This window comes from Camponotus floridanus, unplaced genomic scaffold (genome assembly GCF_003227725.1).
Source record: "Camponotus floridanus strain SB8 unplaced genomic scaffold, Cflo_v7.5 scaffold16, whole genome shotgun sequence".
Taxonomy (NCBI): Eukaryota; Metazoa; Arthropoda; class Insecta; order Hymenoptera; family Formicidae; genus Camponotus; species Camponotus floridanus.
Window position 1 is genome coordinate 851,678 of NW_020229281.1, and position 23,759 is coordinate 875,436.

General features: G+C 34.6%; 3 protein-coding genes across 5 annotated transcripts; 1 reads left to right on the top strand and 2 right to left on the bottom strand.

Annotated features, from left to right (window-relative positions):
• Positions 1–45: 45 nt before the first annotated feature.
• On the bottom strand, positions 46–2,595 carry LOC105251254 (non-structural maintenance of chromosomes element 1 homolog). Of its 3 annotated transcripts, none has more exons than XM_025407095.1 (7): positions 2,453–2,595; positions 1,309–1,434; positions 1,041–1,182; positions 764–959; positions 575–688; positions 373–496; positions 46–217 (listed from the first exon to the last, which is right to left on the bottom strand). In XM_025407095.1, exons 2-7 carry the CDS (start codon positions 1,406–1,408, stop codon positions 117–119), a joined length of 777 nt encoding a protein of 258 aa, XP_025262880.1. In that variant the 5' UTR covers positions 1,409–1,434; positions 2,453–2,595; the 3' UTR covers positions 46–116. The 3 variants fall into 3 exon arrangements, with proteins under 3 accessions (XP_025262880.1, XP_025262879.1, XP_011256203.1); XM_025407094.1 differs by lacking the exon at positions 2,453–2,595 and adding an exon at positions 1,521–1,622; XM_011257901.3 differs by lacking the exon at positions 2,453–2,595 and adding an exon at positions 1,517–1,548.
• Positions 2,485–13,896, top strand: LOC105251255 (calcium/calmodulin-dependent protein kinase type 1). Its single transcript, XM_011257902.3, is given in 10 exon segments — positions 2,485–3,338; positions 7,179–7,313; positions 8,787–8,858; positions 12,015–12,089; positions 12,194–12,456; positions 12,547–12,687; positions 13,036–13,162; positions 13,417–13,504; positions 13,597–13,650; positions 13,652–13,896. Coding segments are annotated over 10 exon segments (1,131 nt in total). The 5' UTR covers positions 2,485–3,228; the 3' UTR covers positions 13,718–13,896.
• Positions 13,897–20,150: 6,254 nt separating this feature from the next.
• Positions 20,151–23,358, bottom strand: LOC105251256 (sorting nexin lst-4). Its single transcript, XM_011257905.3, has 5 exons — positions 22,607–23,358; positions 22,224–22,413; positions 21,585–22,039; positions 20,802–21,497; positions 20,151–20,723 (listed from the first exon to the last, which is right to left on the bottom strand). Exons 1-5 carry the CDS (start codon positions 22,619–22,621, stop codon positions 20,472–20,474), a joined length of 1,608 nt encoding a protein of 535 aa, XP_011256207.2. The 5' UTR covers positions 22,622–23,358; the 3' UTR covers positions 20,151–20,471.
• Between the last annotated feature and the right edge of the window lie 401 nt (positions 23,359–23,759).

The following is a 23,759-nucleotide window of genomic DNA, read 5'->3' on the forward strand; positions in this document are numbered from 1 at the left end:
CTTAAATGTACATATTTTTGTATAATAAAAAAATAATTAGTCTTCATTCTTTGACGCTTATGCAAATGTAAAATTTATTATAATTAATTAAATATCTTACATATTACCATTAATCTTTAGTATCTTTTTCTTTTTGATCTTCTCTGACTAGGTTGTGTCACTTCATTCATTTCAGTATCCATCTCGTCAACATCCATTTCAGAATTGATACTATTATCTAGAAAATATGAATCTTTTTAAAAATAAAATCAATATATATTTTAAAATATCACAATGAGTAAACTGTTTATGTTAAAAAAGCAACTTGATATATTAAATATGATTATTGGCTAAAGACACAAAATGAAATTAAAAAGAAAGATAAAATATTACCAGAATGATTGTGTTGCGATATAGGATGGTGACAATTAGGACATTCCAAATCTCCGCGATTCATTGTATAATTCTTTAAACAATGAACATGCGTTGTAGTATTACATTGATCGCATTTCTCGCCCTGTAGAATGATAAAATTAATTATTGTTAAAGTAGTATGTATTTTGTGTCAGTATGTATATATTTACAGTCAGCTTACATAAAAAAGTACTTGTTTGCATAAAGTACAAGAATGAAGATTCTCTTGATACGTGTCTTTGAAATATTGTAATAATTCAACTATACTTCTTACTCCCATATAGTATTTACCATTCTGAAAAAAGTTTTTTTTATAATAGAAATTCTTAAAAATAACCCATCAAATTATCAAGAGGCAAAAATCTAGTACCTTGCACGTTAACCATTTCTTATTAACCATTTCATATAGGAATTCTTCGGCCCTAGCTTTGGTTAATTTTATATTTAACGTCGAACATAAATTAAGGCACCATGTACTCGATACGTAACCGTTGCCTGAAGTAACAATTTCAGAATATACATTACGCAACAGGGTTAATTCAGCTTGCGAAAATTCAGGATGAAAGCTGTAAACATTAATCGCAAGTTAAGCAAAATCTAAATATGAAACATGTATATAAATCTTAAAATATTTAAATAGTTATTACCTGGCAATTTTATCTTGCACAGTACTTGCCCAAACCCAATACAGCTGACCGGTAACTTCGCAATTCATACACTTTATGATCATGTATAATGGTTGTAATTTCAAATTTATTTCGTTTATTATTTTCGCCGTATTTTCGTGACCTAAAATTGTCGATAATTAATAAAATTCGATTTAATTTTTGGCACAATATATTTCATATATAATTGTATATAAAATATCGTGTGCATTTTATTATTTGTGATCGATTTATGATATTATTTATGTACCAAATAATTTTGAAATTAACTCCTTTCCACGATTTTCATGCAAAGCACCCTCGTGCATAATACTTTGCAAAACCATCTTATGTTCTTTACTATAAACCATTTTTTCGACCGCAATTCGCTGACGAACTAAATGAACAAAATTACAATCAACACAATATTGTCAATATAAACAATAACAAACTAGGAATCCAGAGACATGTCAAATTACAGACGCAACAGCTGAAAATGAGAGTCGAGCGTCCCACGAATTTGCGCCTTTAGCTTTATCGCACCGCGCATGCGCGAAAAAACACGCTCCGATCAAGAGTACTCGGGGTGTTTACGACAATTAATCGGATCTTTGATCAGACTGAACAGTGATACTCAGCGATAGACTTTCTAAATTTCCCTAGACTAATCCGGATCAATGATGTGTTTCTGAAGTAATCGAATTAGATTAACAACTTATTCTTATTTTATAGAAAACATCTTATTCCAGTAAAATACATTTGTTTATTAATATATATTTGATAAATAAAGATATATTAATTAAAAGAATAATAAAGTATCTTCTATAATTTCTTATCGTTTTTCACAATTTTTTCGATCAGCTCGACCACAATTTCTTTCGATGACTGTTAATCTAATTCGATTACTTCAGAGACACATCATTGATCCGGATTAGTCTAGGGAAATTTAGGAAATCTATCGCTGAGTACCACTGCTCAGTCCGATCAGAGATCCGATTAATTGTCGTAAACACTCTCGATTGGCGACGCCAACGTGAGACAAGGGGTCTGTTCTTTTTAGCTGCACTGCTGCACTAGTGCAATTAGTTAGAGTGAAAGAAAGGGGAGCGTCCCGTTTGACCACAGCCAATTATATCGACCTGTGCCTAGGGTAACCAGCAACGATTAACCAATCAGAGAGTCCTATTTTGAATTGGCCAATTGGCGACGTGGTCAATCGGGTGCCACCCGAAAGAAAGTATGTTTGTCTCTTTCCAACTTATTGCACTAGTGCAGCAGTGCAGCTAAAAAGAACAGGCCCAAGAAATTTCTGACGAATTATCGAACGCACGCCGCAGCGGCTCTTGGTGCCATCTGCCACCGCGCTATAATCGAGCTATCATTCTCGCTCATCCGGTCCGCTCGGATGTCTATACCGTGATCGTCGCAGTGCTACGAGTGCACTGCTGGCATTATGACCCGGGGCTGGAACGGGCGCAAACGCGTATCGCCAGGAGCGACGAGGAGCGACGACGTGGCGGCAGCGCGATAAAGAAGCGTCCGGTGGCAAGGAACGCGAGCTATCTGACGAGGCCGCGACCCTGAGCCCGATACGAAGACGCGTGCACTGGTGGACTCTGCGCGAGTAGTGGTGGTAGCGATGGTGGTGGTGGTGAACGGTAGCGAAAGAAGCTACGGCACAGCGGTAGCTGAGTAGTCGGCCAACGGACGAGGGACGCGAGGGAGTGCGAGAGAGAAATAGAGAGAGAGAGAGAAAAAGACGAGATACGACAGGAGGACACGATTCGCGGGCCCGCGAGGAGAGAGAGAGAGACGGAGATATAGACAACGGCCGGTGGGAAGAGCGCGGCGGGCCGGGCTATCGCGGGCGATCCGAAAGGTCGCGGGTTCACGATCGCTCCTGCGGAGTCGTCGGGAGAACATGACGATCTGCCAGCGCGTCTGACGCGTCGGGTGTCTTCCCAGTGCGCCGGAGGACGACGATCGGTCGACGCGAATCTCGATCCTCTCGGGGATCGGTGAATCTTGGAGTCCCCGGACTTTTTTCAACTCGTGCGATTCGCACGCCGATCCGTGGAACGGGATCCTCGCGAGTGCGTTGCCGTTTATGTGACAGATACGTCGTTGCGTGTAACAGATACGTTGTGTCGTATATAATAGACGCGCGCGCGCGCGAGTTTCGGGGGACAAGATGCCGCTCTTCGGCAAGAAGGACTCGAACAAGAAGATGAAGAAGGACGGGAAGGACGACAGGTCGCCCTCCGTCGAGGACAAGTACGTCCTGAAGGATCTATTGGGCACGTAAGTGTATCATCCCTCCGTCCACCTGATTATCACGGCGCGAAATTGAGGAAACACTTTTGTGTGCGACGCTGTCACGCATGTTTCTCTCTCGCGCGACAAACGTCAAGCTGCATATTTTTACGTTTGCGAAAATTCAATCATCCGGAGCCGTTTAATTATCGAGCCGCGATACTCGGCGATTACCGAAGGAATTTAACGGATTAAATGTCACCGCTGGATAAAACATGATTCTTTTCCGATTAATTTGATACAACGCTTTAACGGATATCCAATTTCCGGATTTTAATCGCCGCTTAAACATTTATCGCCGCAGATTAGAGAGTTAATGACAGATGAAGATCTCGATGCGCGGTGCTCCGGAAAATACGTAATTATTTATACGGAATCTGTTTACCTAAGGGAAATACAGATGCGCAAATAATGGAGAGTTATACTCTTTTCATTGCTAAATATTTACATTTTCGAGAAAGATAAATGCTATTTTCTCATATTTCATGTACATGGAAATGTACATCTTTACGATAAGCTCTTCCCGGGATCAATTACGCATGACTCTTTTTATTTTATAATATTACGCGAATTAACATTATTCTCTGCATTGGCTCTCATGTAATAATCCAACGATGTTACATTAATAATTTAATATTATAATATTACATATGTGTAATATTGTATGAAACAACAAATATAAGCGTAACAATGTGTGCGCGCGTTACATGTATATTCTGTGCACAAGATCGATTAAGCGTTAGCTCTTAACACTTTCGCTGCCACGCGTCACATATGTGTGACATCTCTTCGATTCGCGTATAAAAGATTGCCTATGATTACACGTTGCGTAACGATGATCGAGAAGGCCGAAGAATGTTGGAATATTAAAATTTATACGACGCTAGAGATGGATGATATAATTGAAGAATTTTTTTTTTTTAAATCGATGCGAATTGCGCGAGGAAAAAGATGGAGATGTCGTTTGCGAAACGATAAAATTGCAAATATTTTCGCAAAGGTTAGATTAAAATTATTTAAAATTCACCCGCTAGAAATGAGGTGATATTTTTTCTCTTTCTCGTTCTTTTTCTCGCGCGATATATCTCTTTCATATTGGTTATTCCTTTCATTTGTAGGAACCGCGATATTAGTATTCATCTCGCACGATCCTCCAGGATCATCTTCTATTCGCACTAAATCCGACGAAATTCGTATGAATACAGAATAGCCTCGAACCATTGCGCGTTCTTTTAACCGTAGTTTCCTCGATTAGTTCGGAGTAGATTTTTTCTGAATAAAATGTAAGTCGAAGTTTCTCCCTCTTTCTTCTTCCTCTATATTTTTCAGTTAAAAAAAGAAAGATTTAAAGTAAAACGTCTCTCGCAAATTGAAGCTTCGAAAAGGCAAGAACGTAATTGAATCTTGTTTTACAATTAATATAATTTTTCGTTTGATAGAGATGATTTTCATTCGTGTTTAATCATTGCAAAATTATATAACGATTGGCTTCGATATATTTTCGATGAGACGAAATTCCCGACTAAATCGGAAGAATCAATGATTGAAAAGACGGATCTCGGATGACTTTTGGATATTTTGGATGTATAGGCACATCTTTTTTTCTCCGTGGCCTTCTTCGAAGCGTACAATTTCCAATTTCCTTCGTTTGCGTAAAACGACGAGGTGTCCGCATGCTAAGTGGATTGCACAAATGAAAGTGTCCGAGCTTTCTTTTTTTTGTTTCGCCGACATTACTGCAACGTAACTTTCTTTCGCTCGATGAATTGCTTTTCGAGATATTTCGCGAAGCTTCGCTTTTTTTTGCGCATAAAAGATGTCTCCCGACGTCACTCCGGATGCATTAAAATCGTATTAAAATATAATGTATATGCATCTTTCTAATAACACTTTGCGAGATTGCTCAACTTGATTGGTGTTTTCAATCGGAAATTCTGTTTCAATGTCACATACACAAATACACATACACATACAGTAAAAAATTGTGCGTCCATATGTCAAAATTTTCTTGTGTTACTATGTTTTGATTAGTCCTTCAATGTAAAATTAATACAACCTATATGTTATTATTTTTATAACGTTTTCGTGTGTTATATTTATGTCAACTTCGTAACTTAACACTTTATATACATATGTCTCTTAGAAATGGAATATTATTTTGAGTATTTTTAATAATTCATAATCATTTTAAACAATCAACATGTCTCAAAGTCAGTTTAACATTCTAAGAAAAGTTAAAGTGAATCTTCAAATAATCTTGAACATATAAAAATAATCAAATTTATTAAAATGAAATGTTTCTACAAATAATTTAAGTTAAAATAATTACTATTTTATATTAATTTCCTCAACATTTCTTACGAGTTATTGTAATTATTTTTTCATGTAATTTTAATTAATTTGTATATTATTTTTACATTACACTTAAAGTCACAATAACAAAAATAAATGTAAAGTATTGTGTTAATTATTTAACATTTTTAGATTGTCAATAAGTAACATACGACGAATGAGTTATTTTAATTTAAAATTTAGAGTGGACTTTCTGGGACATGTGATAAATATTATAATTAACATTTTATTTTTTATTGTACACATACACACATTGTGTGAGTTTATGAGATTTGAAAAGTATAATAGAGATGAAAATTTGTATCTCTTTTGCATCGTAATCATTGCATATCTTCATGATTTTATTTTTACAATTTCAACATTCGATCTATATCTTTTGTGTTTGGAACTTAAAAATTAAATATGCGGATTATATATCTTTCTTCTCGTCGATACTTTTCGGAATCCGAATTAAACTTGACGATTATTGACTAGATAAATTCAGAAAAAAATGCGCTTAATCGTCATCGATATTTTTCTTAATCATTTTATATGCGCGCATTATCCGTATTTATCTGAAAAAAATGCTTTGAACGTCAATCCCTGACATATATAACTATAAATAGCTGTGTCAGTGTTATTTGTCAATGAATTATTGTGTCGTTTATGTAACAGATTGTCGATGCATTGCAATACATATGCATATAATGAATATTTAAGTGACAGAGAACATATCTAATGCGATCCTGCACTAAATATAAAATGTCTACAACTTCCGTAAACAGATATAATTAAATCAGCTTGTTTATAAAATCGAATTCCTTTTCAATAAAACTGTTTCCATTTAATTGGAACCTCTTAAATAATAGATAGAAGAATCAAGAATCGTTGAATATATTTACATGACAAGAGAATCAAGAATCGTTGAATACATTTACAATCTCCGACTTTGATTATATAATAATATGTCTTTTGTAAAAATTCAAGAAAAGGAATTTAGATAGAGATAAGCGAGTTTTTTCTTTCAAAAAAGCGAGCTTTTTTCTCAAGGTTATATAAGCGTTATTTTAAATTAAAATTATATTTTGTTCTACTTCTTCTCTCACACTTTTTCGACATATATTTGTCAAGAGACACTGGAAAATAAAACGTAAATTTTACGGAGAATAAAAGGCCTCCTGTTTCTTGGATAACACGATGCCTGTCTTTTAATACAAATTCTATATATGTTTCAAGACGCATCTGTTATCATATTCCATATGATAATTGAAAAGTTAATTGCTTGCAGCACATTATTGTACCCAAAGTGTGGTCTATAACCAATTGTAACTGGTGATAATTTGCATTAATTGATCTATAAATTAAAAAAAAACATTAGTTTACGTAATTGCACGAATAATGACACACTTAAGGAAACGTCACGTACACGATGTATCTTCAATTATAGATAAACTTATTTTCCATGTCTAAATACATCTCTTATTTTTCTTTGTTTAGGGGTGCATTTTCCGAAGTGAGACTAGCGGAGAGTAAAGAGAAGCCTGGTCAAATGTTTGCCGTGAAGATAATCGACAAGAAGGCGCTAAAGGGAAAGGAGGATTCGTTAGAGAACGAAATCAAAGTTCTGCGAAGGTAGGAAGCAGAGATTCCGAGAGCTGGACCTACAGTAGATGAATTTTTACTAGTAATGTAACTCTTTGTTTGGTTTATAGTTGCTCCTTATAACACTTAGGCATTCCAAAAACTGATATAATTGGCTGATTTAAGTATACCAGTTCTATTACCGTTGGATTCCATTTCGATATAGTTATATGCATGCTTCCCTTTATCTAACAAATGCTTCATCTTCAAAATTATATTACTCGAGTATCATATCCTCTCCCTCATAGCTCTCTAGCATACATCAGGCAAATTCATTTGGTGTAGCGTTGCAAGTATTATTATATAAAAATAACGTGGAGAGAAGTTTTTCGATTGGGAATATGAATTAAAATTAATCTATGACCTGTTATTAATTTTATTGTGCGCTTCTCACTTATACGATATTATTATGACCACGTATACATTGTATATGGTGTTATAATCCAGCTCACACACGCAATCTATCTCGGAAAATTTTTTTCAAGAAAAGCGCTGTGATGTGGCATCTGCAGCAAGCTCTGATGGCTGTCGTCTGTCCTCTTGTTATCCTTAATGTTGTATGCAAATAATGTGCCTCTCGTATATAAGCTATATATTGTCTCTATTGATGCTCTGTTAAACATATTTTATAACGCATATTCGAAAGTCATTAGTCATAATATCTTTTATCATGTGGATACATGTATTTTTGACAATGTCTTCTCTGACACGACTAATAGATCTGTGTTGAGATGGTACTTTTCAATGTTTTTATCATTGAATTATCTCTCTCTTCCATCATCCTATTCTATGTTATTGATTTACATAACAAGACTAAATTCAGTCACGCAAGATCAATTTGAAAAAATTATAAAAAAAAGATTTCTGAGAATTCTGTTGTATCACGAAATTATCAATCAATATTGCAGAAGGTGATAAAACACACATACGCACACGTTACTCTTCATCACGACGAAACTGCAAACATACATAATTCATATATCATAACGATAAAATTGATATTTTATTTAAATAAATGTAAATTAAATTCAAGTTCAATGAAATATATATAAGTAAATGTGAAACTGACAATGAGTTTTGTATTCGAAATTCTTTTACAGAAAAAGGACATTGCATGTGCATATATGGAATTTCAATAACATTGATACTCTTTGTGTGTCGAATATATATCTATTTTCATAATCCGCTTACCACGATTTACCTTTCATGACGAGCGAGACTCTAATCTTTATTGCACCTCTATTTGTAATTAATACCTCAATATCGATTTGTTATAAAAATCCATGTTCTTATACAACCAAGCTGGGAAAACCCTGGGAGTTTATCAATGTGGTAAAAAATAAAACAAACAGAAAAAATTGAATAAACTGGGCGCGCGAGTAAGCGCGATATCAGCTCTGCCCTCGATATTTACATATATATAATTACGTAATTGTGTATGGTATTTTTTATTATACTTCGTAGGTTCAGTGAAAGTGCGACACCACAGAGTGGTGGCGGATCGCTCAGGTCGGATAGTAGTGGCGAAAAGAGATGGTAAGTGTGGGGTCCCAGAGAGCACGGGCACCAACTACCTGTATCGCTCTCAGTATTATTCTTCTGTATCATTCTCGACGATATGCCATACATTTTTACAATTCAAATCATATATATATATATATATATATATATATATATATATATATATAATTATAAATACACGAAGATGCACGATCTGTGCACGTTCGTCACTACGTAGCGTTCAACACAGTTTTGGTATCCTTGGTACTTGCCACACCTTTCGCTAAGCGAGAAACTACAGTGGGTATAGTTAAAAAAATCAATATATAATACATATATTTGCACACCCCATCTTCGACGGATCATCTTTTATACGAAAAAGAAAAATATTACTATAAAGAGTCTCTTTCCCTCTATCGAAATGTTTTTATTAGGATGCCGAAAATATTTTGTGTAACAACAAATTCTTCTCTTTTTTTTTTTTGTAAAATTATCCGAAAAATATGGAATGTGCAAAAATATGTTTTTTTATTGTACATGCAATTTTTTCGTAAGCTTTTGTAATTCATCGTAAAAAAATGGACAGCTTTTTTTTAGCAGAAAAACACATGATATAAATTTATGATAATAAATTTTTGACGACAGCCGTTAGATAATACTATTTTAATCAGTGGACATCGATTTGCGCGATAACAATCTCAGTGTAATTATGCTCGTAGTATCTATATATTTAGTATCTATGTATTTAAAATCACTCAAAATGAAACGATAATATGACAACGATATCGAGATATTAATATTTCCGATAATTCATAGGGAACATTAATATCACACGTATACACAAGAAAACGTATTTAAAATTTATTTTAATTAAAAATCTTTCTAATTTTAAAAATCTTTTGTTTCTATATTTTTTATTCCGTCTCATAGCAAAGTTACAAAACAACGTAAAATATTTAGAAGAAGACATACATAAAAATATGGAAATGTATGCTGTCTCTCCGAAATTTGAATTTAAAATTGTGTTACTTTATCAAACACGCTTCTTCTTAAAGAAATAACATAACACACCAAACAAAAGTATAGTTACAGCAAACAGATAATCATATAATATATATCAGATAATCATATAATATATTTTATAAATATCGATCGATTCACGCGTTTTATTTATATAAAATATTTATATAATAATTATATAAATTATTTATATAATAATCTTCATCCGGATTAATCTCAAAACAAATTAGGAAGAGTGTGATATATTTATTTAGATATTTTATTTTATATGTTAAGCTATGCTTTATGTTTTATGATTTTTAATGTATGAGTTTAATATCTATAAAATATATATTTATCAATTTTTATTTTCGAGAAATTATTCAATTCTTAAAAATATCGTTAATTTCTTCGTGTTAACTCTTTTATTTCAATACGTCTTTTTATTTATTATCAGTCAATGATAGAGAAAGTACTATTTTTTTAATTTTATCGGAGAAAGAAGAAAGATCGGAGCTGAATATTATATGCTTCTCTTAAAAATGCATCATATTCATCTTCTTTGATCAGATATTACATATTAAAATTTGTCTCGCCAGTTTTGATGCACAGAATTGTAAGAAATTAATCGTGGGAACTTGCCGTGATTATGTAAATGTTATTCTAGTAGTGCTATAAAAAATGCTATACATTGCTACGCCTTTATTGTTATCTTACTACTAGATTGTACATCTATCGTAAGTGATATTATAATTTATAAAGATGCTTAATTTTTGCACACACATATAATATTACTAAAATCGAGTAGAAAAGTCACAAGCAGTAAACTCGCTATATCTAGATCACGATAAATAAAATACCGTGACGGAAGAACAAGCTTCTTACATAATAACACATGAATACTTTACGCTCATATATTCTATTCGTGAAAAGAAAAAAACTGGCACATATCCACGTGTTGACTCATGCGATCACTTGATGATGTTTTAGCCTTCTTAGTTGCTTGAAATGCAACAAAAATTTGATCGATTACCTTATAAAAGACACTGCTTTTATCGAGAGCTAGTTGTTTGACGAACACATTTTTTCACAAGGTAGTGTAACATGAAATATGTACAAGAGATATAACGAAGTAAGTATATTCTTAACGAGAAAATAATGTAAAATAAGTTAAGTTGGGCGAAGGTTACTGCTACGATATGAAGCTATGAAATAATATTATGGAAATAATAATGATCCGAAAAGAGAGAGATTTTACATTTAATAAATAGTATAGATACTATTTTATAAATACTACAGATACTATTTTATAGTCTATGTAGTATATTAATAGTTAATAGATTTTTTATATCTTTTTCGGATTCTTGTACATATTTCGTAGATATTGCTTTGCCGCTATTAAACAATATTTTTGTAAATAGTTATTTCTTTCTACGTAGATGTGATTGTCTAATTAATATTATAATAATCTATATGTGTGCCAAATCTACAATATAACTTTAGCTAAATATTGAAGCATGTTTTTTTATTAATATCTTATGTAGTTACGATTATAACATTCAGCTAATACTTTGCATCGCTGTTTAATGTTATTATTTGTCATTTTATTGTTGATTCTATTATTTTTCGAACTTAAGAGAAGATTAATTATAAGTAAAAGATTAGATTTCAGTTAGAGTTTTGGATTAAAATATAATGATTACATTAAAATAGATTAGAAAATTACACATATATATCACACGTTTTTTATAAGAAAAAAGCAACTTGTATACAATTTTATATATTTGTATTTCTTGGAAAAAATCAGCATCTTTCTTCAATGAGAGTATGATGCTTGATAACATTTTCGTCAAAGAATATATTAGTTTTTTGCTTGACATTTCCGGAATAATTAAACGATTGCGATTCTTATTATTAATAAGATCTCTCGATCCTTATCATTAGTTTTCAAGCATCGGCTCTTGTAAGATAAGTGTTTGTTCTCTGATTAACTTTGTAAACTTGTTCTTATCTCTTCGAGAGAGAAGCGTGTGTAAAGAGTAAATAATGTATAGCAAGGTCTGTTTATACAATCGGACAATGAGGATTAATAATACAATTAAGTAACACATATGAAAAGAAAATCATTAAATCAATTTTCATTTTGTGCAATGCTTTAAATTAGAGGAAGAAAACGTAAAATGTTGTTCGCAGGTTAACTCATCCCAATATCGTTCAATTGTTGGAGACGTTCGAAGATAAACACAAAGTCTATCTAGTTATGGAGCTGTAAGTAACGCGCATTTGTATTATTCTTCGCAACACGATAGTGTCGGAGATTAGATTCAACCTTTGAAAGATTTTGAAAAACAAATTTGCAAATTATATTGTAGGGTCACCGGTGGAGAGCTCTTCGACAGAATCGTGGAGAAGGGTTCATACACGGAGAAAGATGCGTCCGGCTTAATAAGACAGGTGCTCGAGGCGGTTGATTACATGCACGAACAGGGTGTCGTTCACAGAGATCTCAAGCCCGAGAATCTTCTATATTATAGCCCGGACGAAGATAGCAAGATCATGATCAGCGACTTTGGCCTATCGAAAATGGAAGATTCCGGGATTATGGCAACCGCATGCGGCACACCGGGATACGTCGGTGAGTTATTAGCAACGGTAAACAGAAAAGAAAAACAAGAGAGACGAATTTCAAGCGTCGATGATCAAACGCTATTCCGATGATCCGCAGCACCCGAGGTTCTCGCGCAGAAACCGTACGGCAAGGCCGTGGATGTTTGGAGTATAGGTGTCATCTCGTATATTCTTTTGTGCGGTTACCCTCCGTTCTACGACGAGAATGATGCCAATCTATTCGCGCAAATTCTGAAAGGTAATAGAATAAACTCTCTCTAAGAGAACAGAGACTACTAACTGCTTCATTTTTATCGATAACACACACATACAGCACTATAATTAATTCTGCATGTTTTTTTCAAAATTATATTTCCTAGATATTCTGTACCGAGTGCACGTTTCGCAATCTAAATAAACTAACGAGATGAAAAGTTATACAGCACATGACAGCATTTTCACATTTTTGAACGTTAAGAATGCGCATTCGTTTAGTTTAAAATATTATTTTTTGCGAATATCGATAAATCAAGGTATGCGAAGGTGTGATATAATTATAAATAAATTGTATATTTTTTATAGCAAAAAGCTAACTAGATTGTTGTAGGTGAATTTGAATTCGATTCACCATACTGGGACGACATCAGTGATTCCGCGAAGGATTTCATCCGAAAACTGATGTGCGTCAATGTCGAGGAGCGTTATAGCTGCAGACAAGCTCTTGCACATCCTTGGTAAGGGAGAATCTTTATATTTTTATTGATAAAAATTATTAAAAGAATTTATACTTGTATATATATATCGTATTTGAATTTTTTAAATATCTCTAATGGTCGAGCTATCATTATTTCGCAAATGTACAATGACAAATGTATTTGAAGAAATTTTAATATATATTTCAGCAATTTAAAATTGCACAAATAAGGAATTTGTGATTTAATGTAACACATAATATAATTACATAATTACATGATTTTGATATTTTCAGGATTTCTGGCAACGCTGCTAGCAATAAGAACATCCATGGTACTGTATCGGAACAACTTAAAAAGAATTTTGCCAAATCGAGGTGGAAGGTTGGTATCGCCAATTCATCAGCGCGCATGATTAATCGTCCGCGTCTTTTTGATCATCATAGGAATGTCTTCTCTTTATGTCATGGTTGCAGCAAGCGTATCACGCGGCCACGGTCATACGCCAGATGCAACGATTGGCATTAAACAGCGGCCAGCAGCAGCAGCAGCAGCAACAGCAGCAGCAGCAGCAGCAACAACAGCAAGAGGGTATAGGTTCAATCGGCCCTTCCGCCGGCAATCCCATGCAATATCGAGAGCAACCGCAAATCAATTACAACCAGCACACAGGGCCGTTGGGATCGCTGCCACCCTCGAGCCACCTCAGCAACTGAACCAGACTACGTTGTTCAACGCGTCGCGCAAGTCTACTGACATTTACGAATCTCACTTCTCATTCCGATTATTCCCGCCGATCGTTCGTCGCCGATTCTATTATACATGCGCAACAAACGCTTCAAGCTGTGGAGCAGCGCACACGCACCGTTCTCTTCTTCTGTCTATTCTATCTCGGGACAATGTGTCGCAACTTAGGAAGCAACGGAAAAAAAATTGAAGGTAAAGTCTTGTGCACGTGAAAGACCGGATCAACTGGGTCGCATCACGCGATATACCTGTCGTTTTCAAGCTACAGAGACGACGGGAATAGATTATAAAGCCAATTTGTGTTTTGCATCACACACACACACACACACACACACACACACACACACACACACACACACATATATTAAGAGGCACATTCGACATCGAAAGGCGTAAATCACAATTCGCTTTGGCGGGCCCATGCGATACAATACAACTCTCGTACCTTCTTCTACAACAGTTACGACAATTATTTTTGCTTAGGCTTTATTCTTATAATTTACGATGTTTCCTGTGTTGTATACGCATAAGCAATAGATCGTGTAGCAATTTGCAGAATACGTTTCGCGTCGATCTGATAGGACAAAGGACGGTCGCATCTCTCTAATAATATAAGACTTGAAGATTGCGTGCCGCGATTACGTTGTTAGATCGAATCTGCTCTATTATATAATATAGCGTATATACATTACGCGAACAGAAGTACAACGACAAATTTTTATATTTTATAAAAAATTCGGTGTAATAAGTAGCGCGGCTGTTTGATACAATTCTGTGCAGCATAGAGACCTTGTATTGCTAGATCACGGATGAATATGAGAAATTCCATCTGCTAAGGTTCCTATGTAATTCGACCCTCGCTCACTCCGTAATATACATCTCAGAGAATGATAGAGGATGATTCGTTATCTATTTACACAGAGGTCATAGTTTACTTGTTCCGGATGATTCGGAAACCTATTATCCAAAAAAATGCAAACGATATATAGAGAGAGGTCGCTTAATGCACAGATATATAGCCTGAGATCTGTTTCCTTTTCTTTTTCATCTTTTTTTCCTATTTTATTAGCGGATTTTATTTCTATTTCTTTTTTAATATATTTGACATATGCCTTTACTTATATAAATGCTTGCATAGCAAACACTTGTACAAAATATACTATCCTGTATAATACGTATCCTGTACGTATGCATATATCTATATATATACATTTTTTCTCTCTACTATCCTTCATATATATATATATAGTGATATTATTATATTACACATAGGATCTACTCTGTGAATAGGATCCACTGAGTTAGCTTGAGCATAAACATATATGTACATTATTCTGCTAATATATTAATATATCGCATTATATTACACTTTTATTTCCATAGGATACATAAGGTGTACATAATGCACAAATACATGTTGAAACTCACATAAATTATCTTGTGTGCCTGATTTTAAGAGATATACATGAGAAACACACTTTTGTAAAGATAATGTCACAGCGATTATAATTATTTCCTACATGTAAAAACATGTAATGTTATTTTATTCTGCCTCAATTTGTATGATGATTTAATGAGTTTGTTTTAATGTAATGTAATGTTTTAACAATTGGAATGTGTGCCATATATCGGAATTATTATACGGTAATATAGGAGCTAGTAATTTTAACACATTTTATTTTATCGTATAAACACAAAATTGAATTAATGAACGAGAAATGAAAGAGAATGTTATTTAAATGATCTGATTTCTAATCTATTTATAAGTTTTTATTATTTTTATTCGCAATATTAGTAAAAGTATAATTTCTCACAATAATAATTTTGCGGTATTCGTATCAAGACTGGTAGTCGCGAGGATCTTCTTCATGCAAGATATAAAAATGTACAATTGTAATTCGGAATGAGGAGAGTTTCATATCAACCACCATTCAATCTTTATTAAAAAGTGAACTGAGCATGAAGCTTATACCATATAAATCACATTTTAATCAAAATACATATTTTGAATGCCTCAAATTTACCAAAATTGTTGCTTGAATGAATATTATAGGCAAGTTTGATAAATTGGGATAAATATCATATAATGTAAACCGCTGTTCAATTGCAAAGCTAAAATATTCTTTACAAGACATATCTATGAATAAAAAGAGACCGACTAGCGATTCCCGTGTTACACAGTTATTAGTTATGAAAGTAGAACATTCGAAACACACACATATGGCTCTTGTTAAAAAAAAAAAGATCCGAGCAAACAATGTGAAAAAGAAAAATATGCTAATTGCGCTTTCGAACAGACTCCCTGTTTATAGTGTGTACTCACTTTTTCTCTCGCAGAATTAAACTATAATATAATATAATCTCTTGGCATTATCATATTAGGCATCCGTCCGTACAGCGGGCACTTCTCGATGTAAAGGAATATCGTAGAAAATTATAGAAAAAAGAAAGCGTACTGAATCTCGATGATGATCTTATCTTTGAAGATGCGTTGGAAAACATCGCTCTCTAGCAGTGAATTTCGTCCAATTAGCCATTTGAAACATCTTAGTATTGCAAATGTAATTTATTTTTGTTTGCTTTTCCGAAGAAACACAATTAAAACACTCCCATTAATTTAAATATCTTTACCTCGCATCTCGAGTTTCATATTCTCGACAGTCTTAAACCTAATAACAACGGACACTTTCTACTTTACGGCCGTAGAATAATACTATTTATCTGACGGTGCAATGAACAAGCGATACAACAGTATATAAAATTATTGTTAATTCTGCGCTTGTCAAAATAATCTTATATACTAATCCAACTAAACTATTATTGGTGTCTTTCATTGTGTAAATTGACTTCTGAAGTGCCTTGGATGACATGATGATGGTACATTACCATACGTGCCATTAGTAGAGACTTTAATAGGTGCTTATATCACAGAACGTGTTCGAATATCTGTGTTGCGAGATAATGTTTTCTTTTTATCGAAGCTTGTAGATTATATTTAAAGCGCTCAAATGTATCAATGCGTAAGAAATGTACGTACAGTGCTCCACAATTTCTTGTACGAATTGGATATGCGAAGGATCGAAGATTGTCGTGGACACGCACGCTGTACGTGTCTTTCTCATTAATACACAATAGATTGGTAGAGAATTAGAATTCTATATTAATGAGTGTAATTATTATTGCAGTAATAGTCCCTTTCGAACGTATATCTGTATTCTTTCGATCCCGATGCTAAAGTGCTCCGCGTGTAATCAACATCATGTCATCTAATAAGAGAGATTCGCTAGAATTCGTTTTACGCTAATAGACACGCACGTTGTGACGGCTCTGCGATAAAAATTCTAAAAAAAGAGAGATCTTTAAAACAGAGCTTTAGCTTGTATATTCAGAATACCGTGCCACACACATATGAACAAACATATCGGCAGGAATACTGTAAATGTGATGTAAAGATAAGCTGATCCTAAATAGCGACGAGAATAAATTGTTAATGCAGTCTTAGCTAAAGAAAAAAAAAATTGTAAAGGCCAATCTGACTGCTGTGTGCATAGAGCGAGAACGAGAAAGGAAATGATAGAAGTAGCATGATGTATCATGCGCAATGTCAAAAATCTTTTCTTCACTCGCGGCAAAGATTCTTGACATGATCTGTGCGTATGCCATTCGTGTTATATTACCGAAACAATTTTCGAACTTTAACTAGGAAGCGAACGTTCTTGTCTAACGTTAACGCGATTGCATACATCGAGTACTAATATCTTCCTATCCTGTATTTTTCTCATTGTATAAGGCTTTTTGCGATCGTTATGCTAGAAAATGCAAATGTACCGAGTTTATGAATAATTGTCTCTCGTCGAGACAATTTTGCCCCGCTCCCCCCGTCTTATATTATCGTAAAACACAAAAGTTATAAACAGAGTATAGAAGAAAACAAAGAAAAGCTCTCTATACTATAATGAATATAATAATCGAGATAATTCGCGCGCCGATTTGCTTTCGCGAATCGATGTCGCACGTTGAAGAATATAATCGGAATAAAGATAAAATAGATTTTAAAATGTGCCAATGTGTTTGCAATGTCCTTCCGGTGACGTTGGATCACGCAGAGCTTATTACCTCTTTGTTATTACGCTCGATTTGGCGATGTTAACGGCATATCAATACTGTCCTATCAGGCTCTGAAAGCTTAACTATGTAACATAGCATACATTCTTTATATACATATATTGCGGCCTATGTCTGAAAGAAAGCATGTAAAATAGGATGAGAGAGAGAGAGAGAGAAGAAAAATCCTATTTTGATGAATATTATTCAAAGTGTCTTACTTAAAAATATTTTATTCTTCATTACTGATTTTTTTTTTTTTAAGAATGATTGGCCTTAGGAAAGATCGATGTATGCATATTTTGAGATAGATATAAGAGAGTATTACAGCGAACGCGGCGCATTAAACATACGATTTATCCTATATTTGCATGACTTATTTAGTTGTTGTCGATTATGCGTGATCATGTGATTGCACAAGGATGGGCGCTATTTTTTGTACGCGAGTTATAATTAGAAGAAAAAAAAAGTGTCGCATATATACAATATACACGTGAAGTACTTTAGAAAGACTGTCTTCGCGCGCGCTCCGAATGAACTTGGGACAATAGTTCGTTTGTTATTTCTGTTGTTTTTGTACAATTTTAATCTTTCACGCATCTTATCGCTCGGGTCATCAAGCACAATGATTCTTCTCCCATGACGATCGAAATCTTTGTGAATTTCTTTTGATCTATATATTTGTATATACAAATAATATACACCGTGGTTAAAAAAAAGATCACATAGTAGAAGCGTAATAAGTTCATGATACACCAAGAGATATTTTGTTAATAAAATTGAATTGAATTGAAGAGAAGGCGTGGCAATGATAGGAAACGGTATGAACTGTTTATATGGTAGTTGATTGAGAATGTGATACAACTAATAAATGATATTTAAAATTCTTGACTTAATAGCCGTTTATTAAAATCCTTTCCAAAAAGAAAAAACAATTATTTATTCGATTTATTCGACATATTTCATTTTATTCTTCGCTTTAATTTATCTCTTGTCGAGATATTCTAATAATTTTGATTTTTCGAAATATATATTACATGTAAACTGCGTTGCTAGCAATATTTGTCAGTGAATTAATGGGAAATTCTTTCATCGAATATCATGTGGATATTAATGCTGCGATTGTAAATTCAAAACAGTAAACGAATAAAACGGACCGATTCAACAAAGGATTGCAGTAATATTCCATTATTATTGAATGCACTTGTCCTGTGTTTATCAATTCATGTTAATTAATAATATTTTTTGTATACAAATTTAGCCATAGGTATGTCGATTTATATACATATATGTGCCTATATGTTAATATGTATATGTATATATACATAAGCTCTTTGTACACTTATTTAAATGCGATAACAAGAATGTAGCGTGTCTTGCACTTTGTTATTTTTCACTAACGCATTACGCATGCTTCTTATACTAAAAATGTATAGATTCATGTGTCATAATTATATAAATAATAATGCGTTTTATTAGATCTATGTGTACAATGACTGCCCCTTGAACATTCCATAAACATTATGCGTAAACAATTTATCTTTTTTTCCTTTATGACGTGCGCCAAACGATATATAAAATTCTCACTGCGATAGAATAAATAATTTTCATATTCTGCAGAAGAAAATATAATCCATATCAAGTTTGGCAAATACTTATCAATCTTACAAAGCAAAGTTTAGAATGTATTCTATATTTAGCTGCTTGTTAAACAAATCTGATCTTGTCATATTATTAATTAAGCGTAATTATTTAGTGTAAGTTATATGTACATTTTCGATTTTGATTATTTTGTTTAAAAGTAATAACATTTTTGTGCTAATATAGAATATGGAAATTTCGATATATAATTTATTGTACGTTCCAAGCAAGATCAATAGACACGATTATCAATTTTTAATGATATAGAACACACACAAATATGAATGTTTTTGGTTACAAAATATTATTACACTTATAACAATTCACATTGCAATATACAATGCTTTGCAATCAACATTTATAATAAAATCGGATATAGATTACAAAATTTAAATTTATATATACATAATAATATTGGCAATATAATTCTCTATTTAAAAAAATTCATAAAGAAAACATTTTATGAAAATTTCAGAATTACATGTCGAGACATAATAAACATTGAAATTAATATCAAGGCAAAATATATTATTATAATTTGTCATAATATATCAATGATTATTGCATAACTGTATATCAATTCCAATTATTTATCAATCTTGAGATGATCACTTGACTATACTGACAATTATGTATAGCAATTTTGCAATTATTCATATTATCTAGTTTAACTATTCGACTGCTGTGGTGTAATTAATACATATTTAATGTATGTACATATCTCACTGTGAAATTATGTGCATTTGGCATATTCATCATGATCGTACTCGGAGTACCTGTCTGTGAGCAATGATTTTAACCGGCTTTAGAGCGATCAGATTTTATATTACTTAGGCAGATTATGACAATTGTTCGAGTATTATTCATCAAACGCATTTAACGCCTCCTGTAGTTTATCGACTATTTTTTGATAGAAGGTGATTTGTTCCCTGAGATGTGTCTTTACAGCTTTATTTATATGTACTTCGCGTTCCGTTTGAAAATGTGTTTCCTCGGCGATTAGCGCGCGGGCTATTACGTCAGTTCGATGTGAAAGCTCGCGTAATTGCTGCGGTTCCATCTTGTGTTCGCTGACCAATCGATCGCAATCCTTTCGTTTTTGCACAGCGCTCTATAAAAAAATGGACCATTGATAATTAAGCTGTTCAAATTATACTTCAATTAATTGGACTGTGACATCGTAAAATACCTTATGAATGCTGATAACGTCCGGAAAATTGCTAATAATACCGCGATAAATATGAAATTTATCAGCCAATGGCTCCCAATCGAATTTGGGCTGATCTTCGTACAGCTTGCCAATATCGTTGTAAGCGTCGCCGGTAGCTTTCAACGCGCGCGTCAGCTTTCCACGACCGTTATCATCCGCCTCCAGAGCGTGGCCGAGTGACGTAAATGATTGGCCAATCTTTTGGAATTCTCTTTTGTAGAGCACTTGATGCTTCCTCGCTTGGTCGGCCGCCACGGCCATAAAGTTCTTCACTATCGGATCTAATCCGCTGATAAATTTACCGAAGGCGTCCGTTTGAATCTCCATCTTTATGATATCCAGAGACGTGTCCGGACACTGAATGGCGTTAAAGTAATTTACGCCTAACAGTTCGTCCTTTTCTGCCTGTCGTTTTCCCGCCTTCCATCGCTTTTCATCCGTACACGTGATAAAGTGCTCCCAAACACGACTACGCGACAGCACGGGATGTCGACATACGTAATCAACAAACTCTTGCAGCTGCGTACGTCGATGCTCGATAAACGCATTTTCGTAGCGTCCGGATATTTGCTTGTCGGGAAGAGGTGGGATAGGAATGAAGCAATATTTTTCCTCTAAACGCTCGTGTAGCCAATCAAAGTGCTTGTATCTTCTCGAGACTTGTATGTTGTTGAACTATAATTTAAATAAATGTTAATATTAGAAAAAAAGTTTTACAATTCTAATTGAATGCAAGAAAGAAGGTGCAACAATTTTTCTTACTGTGGGAGTTAGCTGATAGACGATGAAACTTTTGAGACCCTTCAGTTTGGATTCCTTCTTAGGCGATGTGACGACGCAACTATAAGATTCTCCGGTCGGCATCCACTTGCATCGGCCAACTTCGTCCTCTTCTATAAAAATTTTTTCGCTCTCAGGCACAGTCACTATTCTAGTGCCCATTAGGAAACTATCTTCTCCTGATTTGATCAATGTAGAAAACTTGTTATTTTTCTTTGGTACATTGGGTATAGGCCTGTCTGGTATCACAGAATGTATAGTATGCATTGATACTTGATCGCCATATTCGCTAGCACTATTCTGCTGTGGCAGTATAATTTGTGACTGCTGTTGTTGCGTAGGTGGAACATAAGCCTGTGTTTGTCCAACTTCAGAATCGTCATCCCAGTCATCGTCCCAATAATCCCCAGAGCTTTGCTGGGATAATGCCACAGTATCTGTATATATAATCCATATTTAAATCAATATCAGCTACATTATATAATTTTCCAAAAGTAAATGACTTATCTATCCCTTTCTTTTTTCATCAGAAATACAAAGTTGAATCATAATTAATATTTTTTTAACAAAAATAGAATAATATAAGAAATATATTTAATTTTCATAAATAAAAATATGTACTGGAAGAGATTGCAGCTTGTTCGACCACTTGAACGTACGCCGCTGGAAACAAGCCTGATTGTCCACTCTGATTAAATCCCTCGCACCAGCCATCTCCTACATTGTCTCGTATAACAGTCAAAAGCTCCCCAGCAGTGATAGACAATTCCGCCGTTCCTGACTCACCCGCGAAGTCATAGAGCGCTCTTACCTGGAGGAAAAAAAAAAAAACAAAGAAACAGCACATAAAATCGAATATAAAATCAAATTTTCGCTGAGAATACAATGGGAAAAGAAGAATTGCTCTGGAATAATTCCATTTGTTAACAGAATGAGTCATAACGATCGAGTTGATCGAACTCGAAACAATGTGTCTCTCATACATCGGACGCGGATTTACGTACCTGGTGGCCCTCCATCGTGCACGATTGACGATTCTCAGCGAGTCGCGCGGACTTGAGTCCTTCTGCTGAGAAAATTCAAAAGCCGCCAAATTGCACCCGTCACATTCCTACTCTCGCTTCGTAGCCGTCATAAGCCATCTGACATTTGCGCGCTCCTACTTTACTGCACCTCGAAGGGCTGCTTATTGCTGGTATACTACCAATGTCGAACTGGAGCGGACTGTACTCCGAGAACTCGCTCCTCCTAATTCTAATTACACTCTTCTACATTCCACTTTGTAAATTGTCTTCTCTTCTCTTTTCTCTCCCGCCAAATCCTACGTACTTATTTTTACCGATTCGATCGTATCAGCTGCACTCTCGTTCGCTTTTTCTCGTCACAAAGCACGAATATATACATACATCTATCTCGTTTCGAACAGATGTTTCATTCCAAGTACCAAAAGTGTAACGAGGTGCAGCTGAAAGACACGGATCTCGACGTTGCTTTTTTTCACCGCTATCACAAGCTCGTCTTTTCGGTTGACAGGACACGTGAAATCGATCGCGCGCGATGAACGGATCGCAGCTGAATAAACATGATGACGATTGCACAATTGACGATGACAGTGCTGTTGATGGACAATTTTTTGCGACAGATATTCGCACGGCGAATTTTGTCTCGTCCCAAAATCGAGAACCGGCAGATCCGCGGATCCGCCTTCTCGGTCACTCGTTCGACACGGAACAAAACTTTTCAAAACTTTTAATCGATGCTGTACACGTTTGTGTATGGCCGCGGATAATAAAAAGTACAAGATGTGCCACGCAAAGTCGTAATCACACTACGGGCCGCAGTGTTCCGATTAAGAATTCCGTGCGCGCGCATGTGCGGCTCTGCGCATGCGCAACCATGAGATTAAAATGTAATTTGCAATCGCGCATGCGCAAAGCCGCGCATGCGCGCGCATGGAATCCTTAATGACCAATCAGAACAAAGCAATTCGTCGGCCGGCTACTCTGATTGGTCGGGAGCGTTCCGTTTGACCACGTTGCGATTGACCACAGCCAATTATATCGACCTGTGCCTAGGGTAACCAGCAACGATTAACCAATCAGAGAGTCCTATTTTGAATTGGCCAATTGGCGACGTGGTCAATCGGGTGCCACCCGA

Excerpts from the sequence above, each read along its gene's own strand:
- LOC105251254 (XM_025407094.1), bottom strand. The coding sequence starts at position 1,587 with ATGCGCGGTGCGATAAAGCTAAAGGCGCAAATTCGTGGGACGCTCGAC. Across the intron at positions 1,435-1,520 it reads CTCTCATTTTCAGCTGTTGC|TTCGTCAGCGAATTGCGGTC; the intron begins GTCTGTAATTTG and ends TTGTTCATTTAG. Across the intron at positions 1,183-1,308 it reads GTTAATTTCAAAATTATTTG|GTCACGAAAATACGGCGAAA; the intron begins GTACATAAATAA and ends CGACAATTTTAG.
- LOC105251256 (XM_011257905.3), bottom strand. Across the intron at positions 21,498-21,584 it reads TCTATCAGCTAACTCCCACA|TTCAACAACATACAAGTCTC; the intron begins GTAAGAAAAATT and ends TTTAAATTATAG. Across the intron at positions 20,724-20,801 it reads ACGTTATCAGCATTCATAAG|AGCGCTGTGCAAAAACGAAA; the intron begins GTATTTTACGAT and ends ATTTTTTTATAG.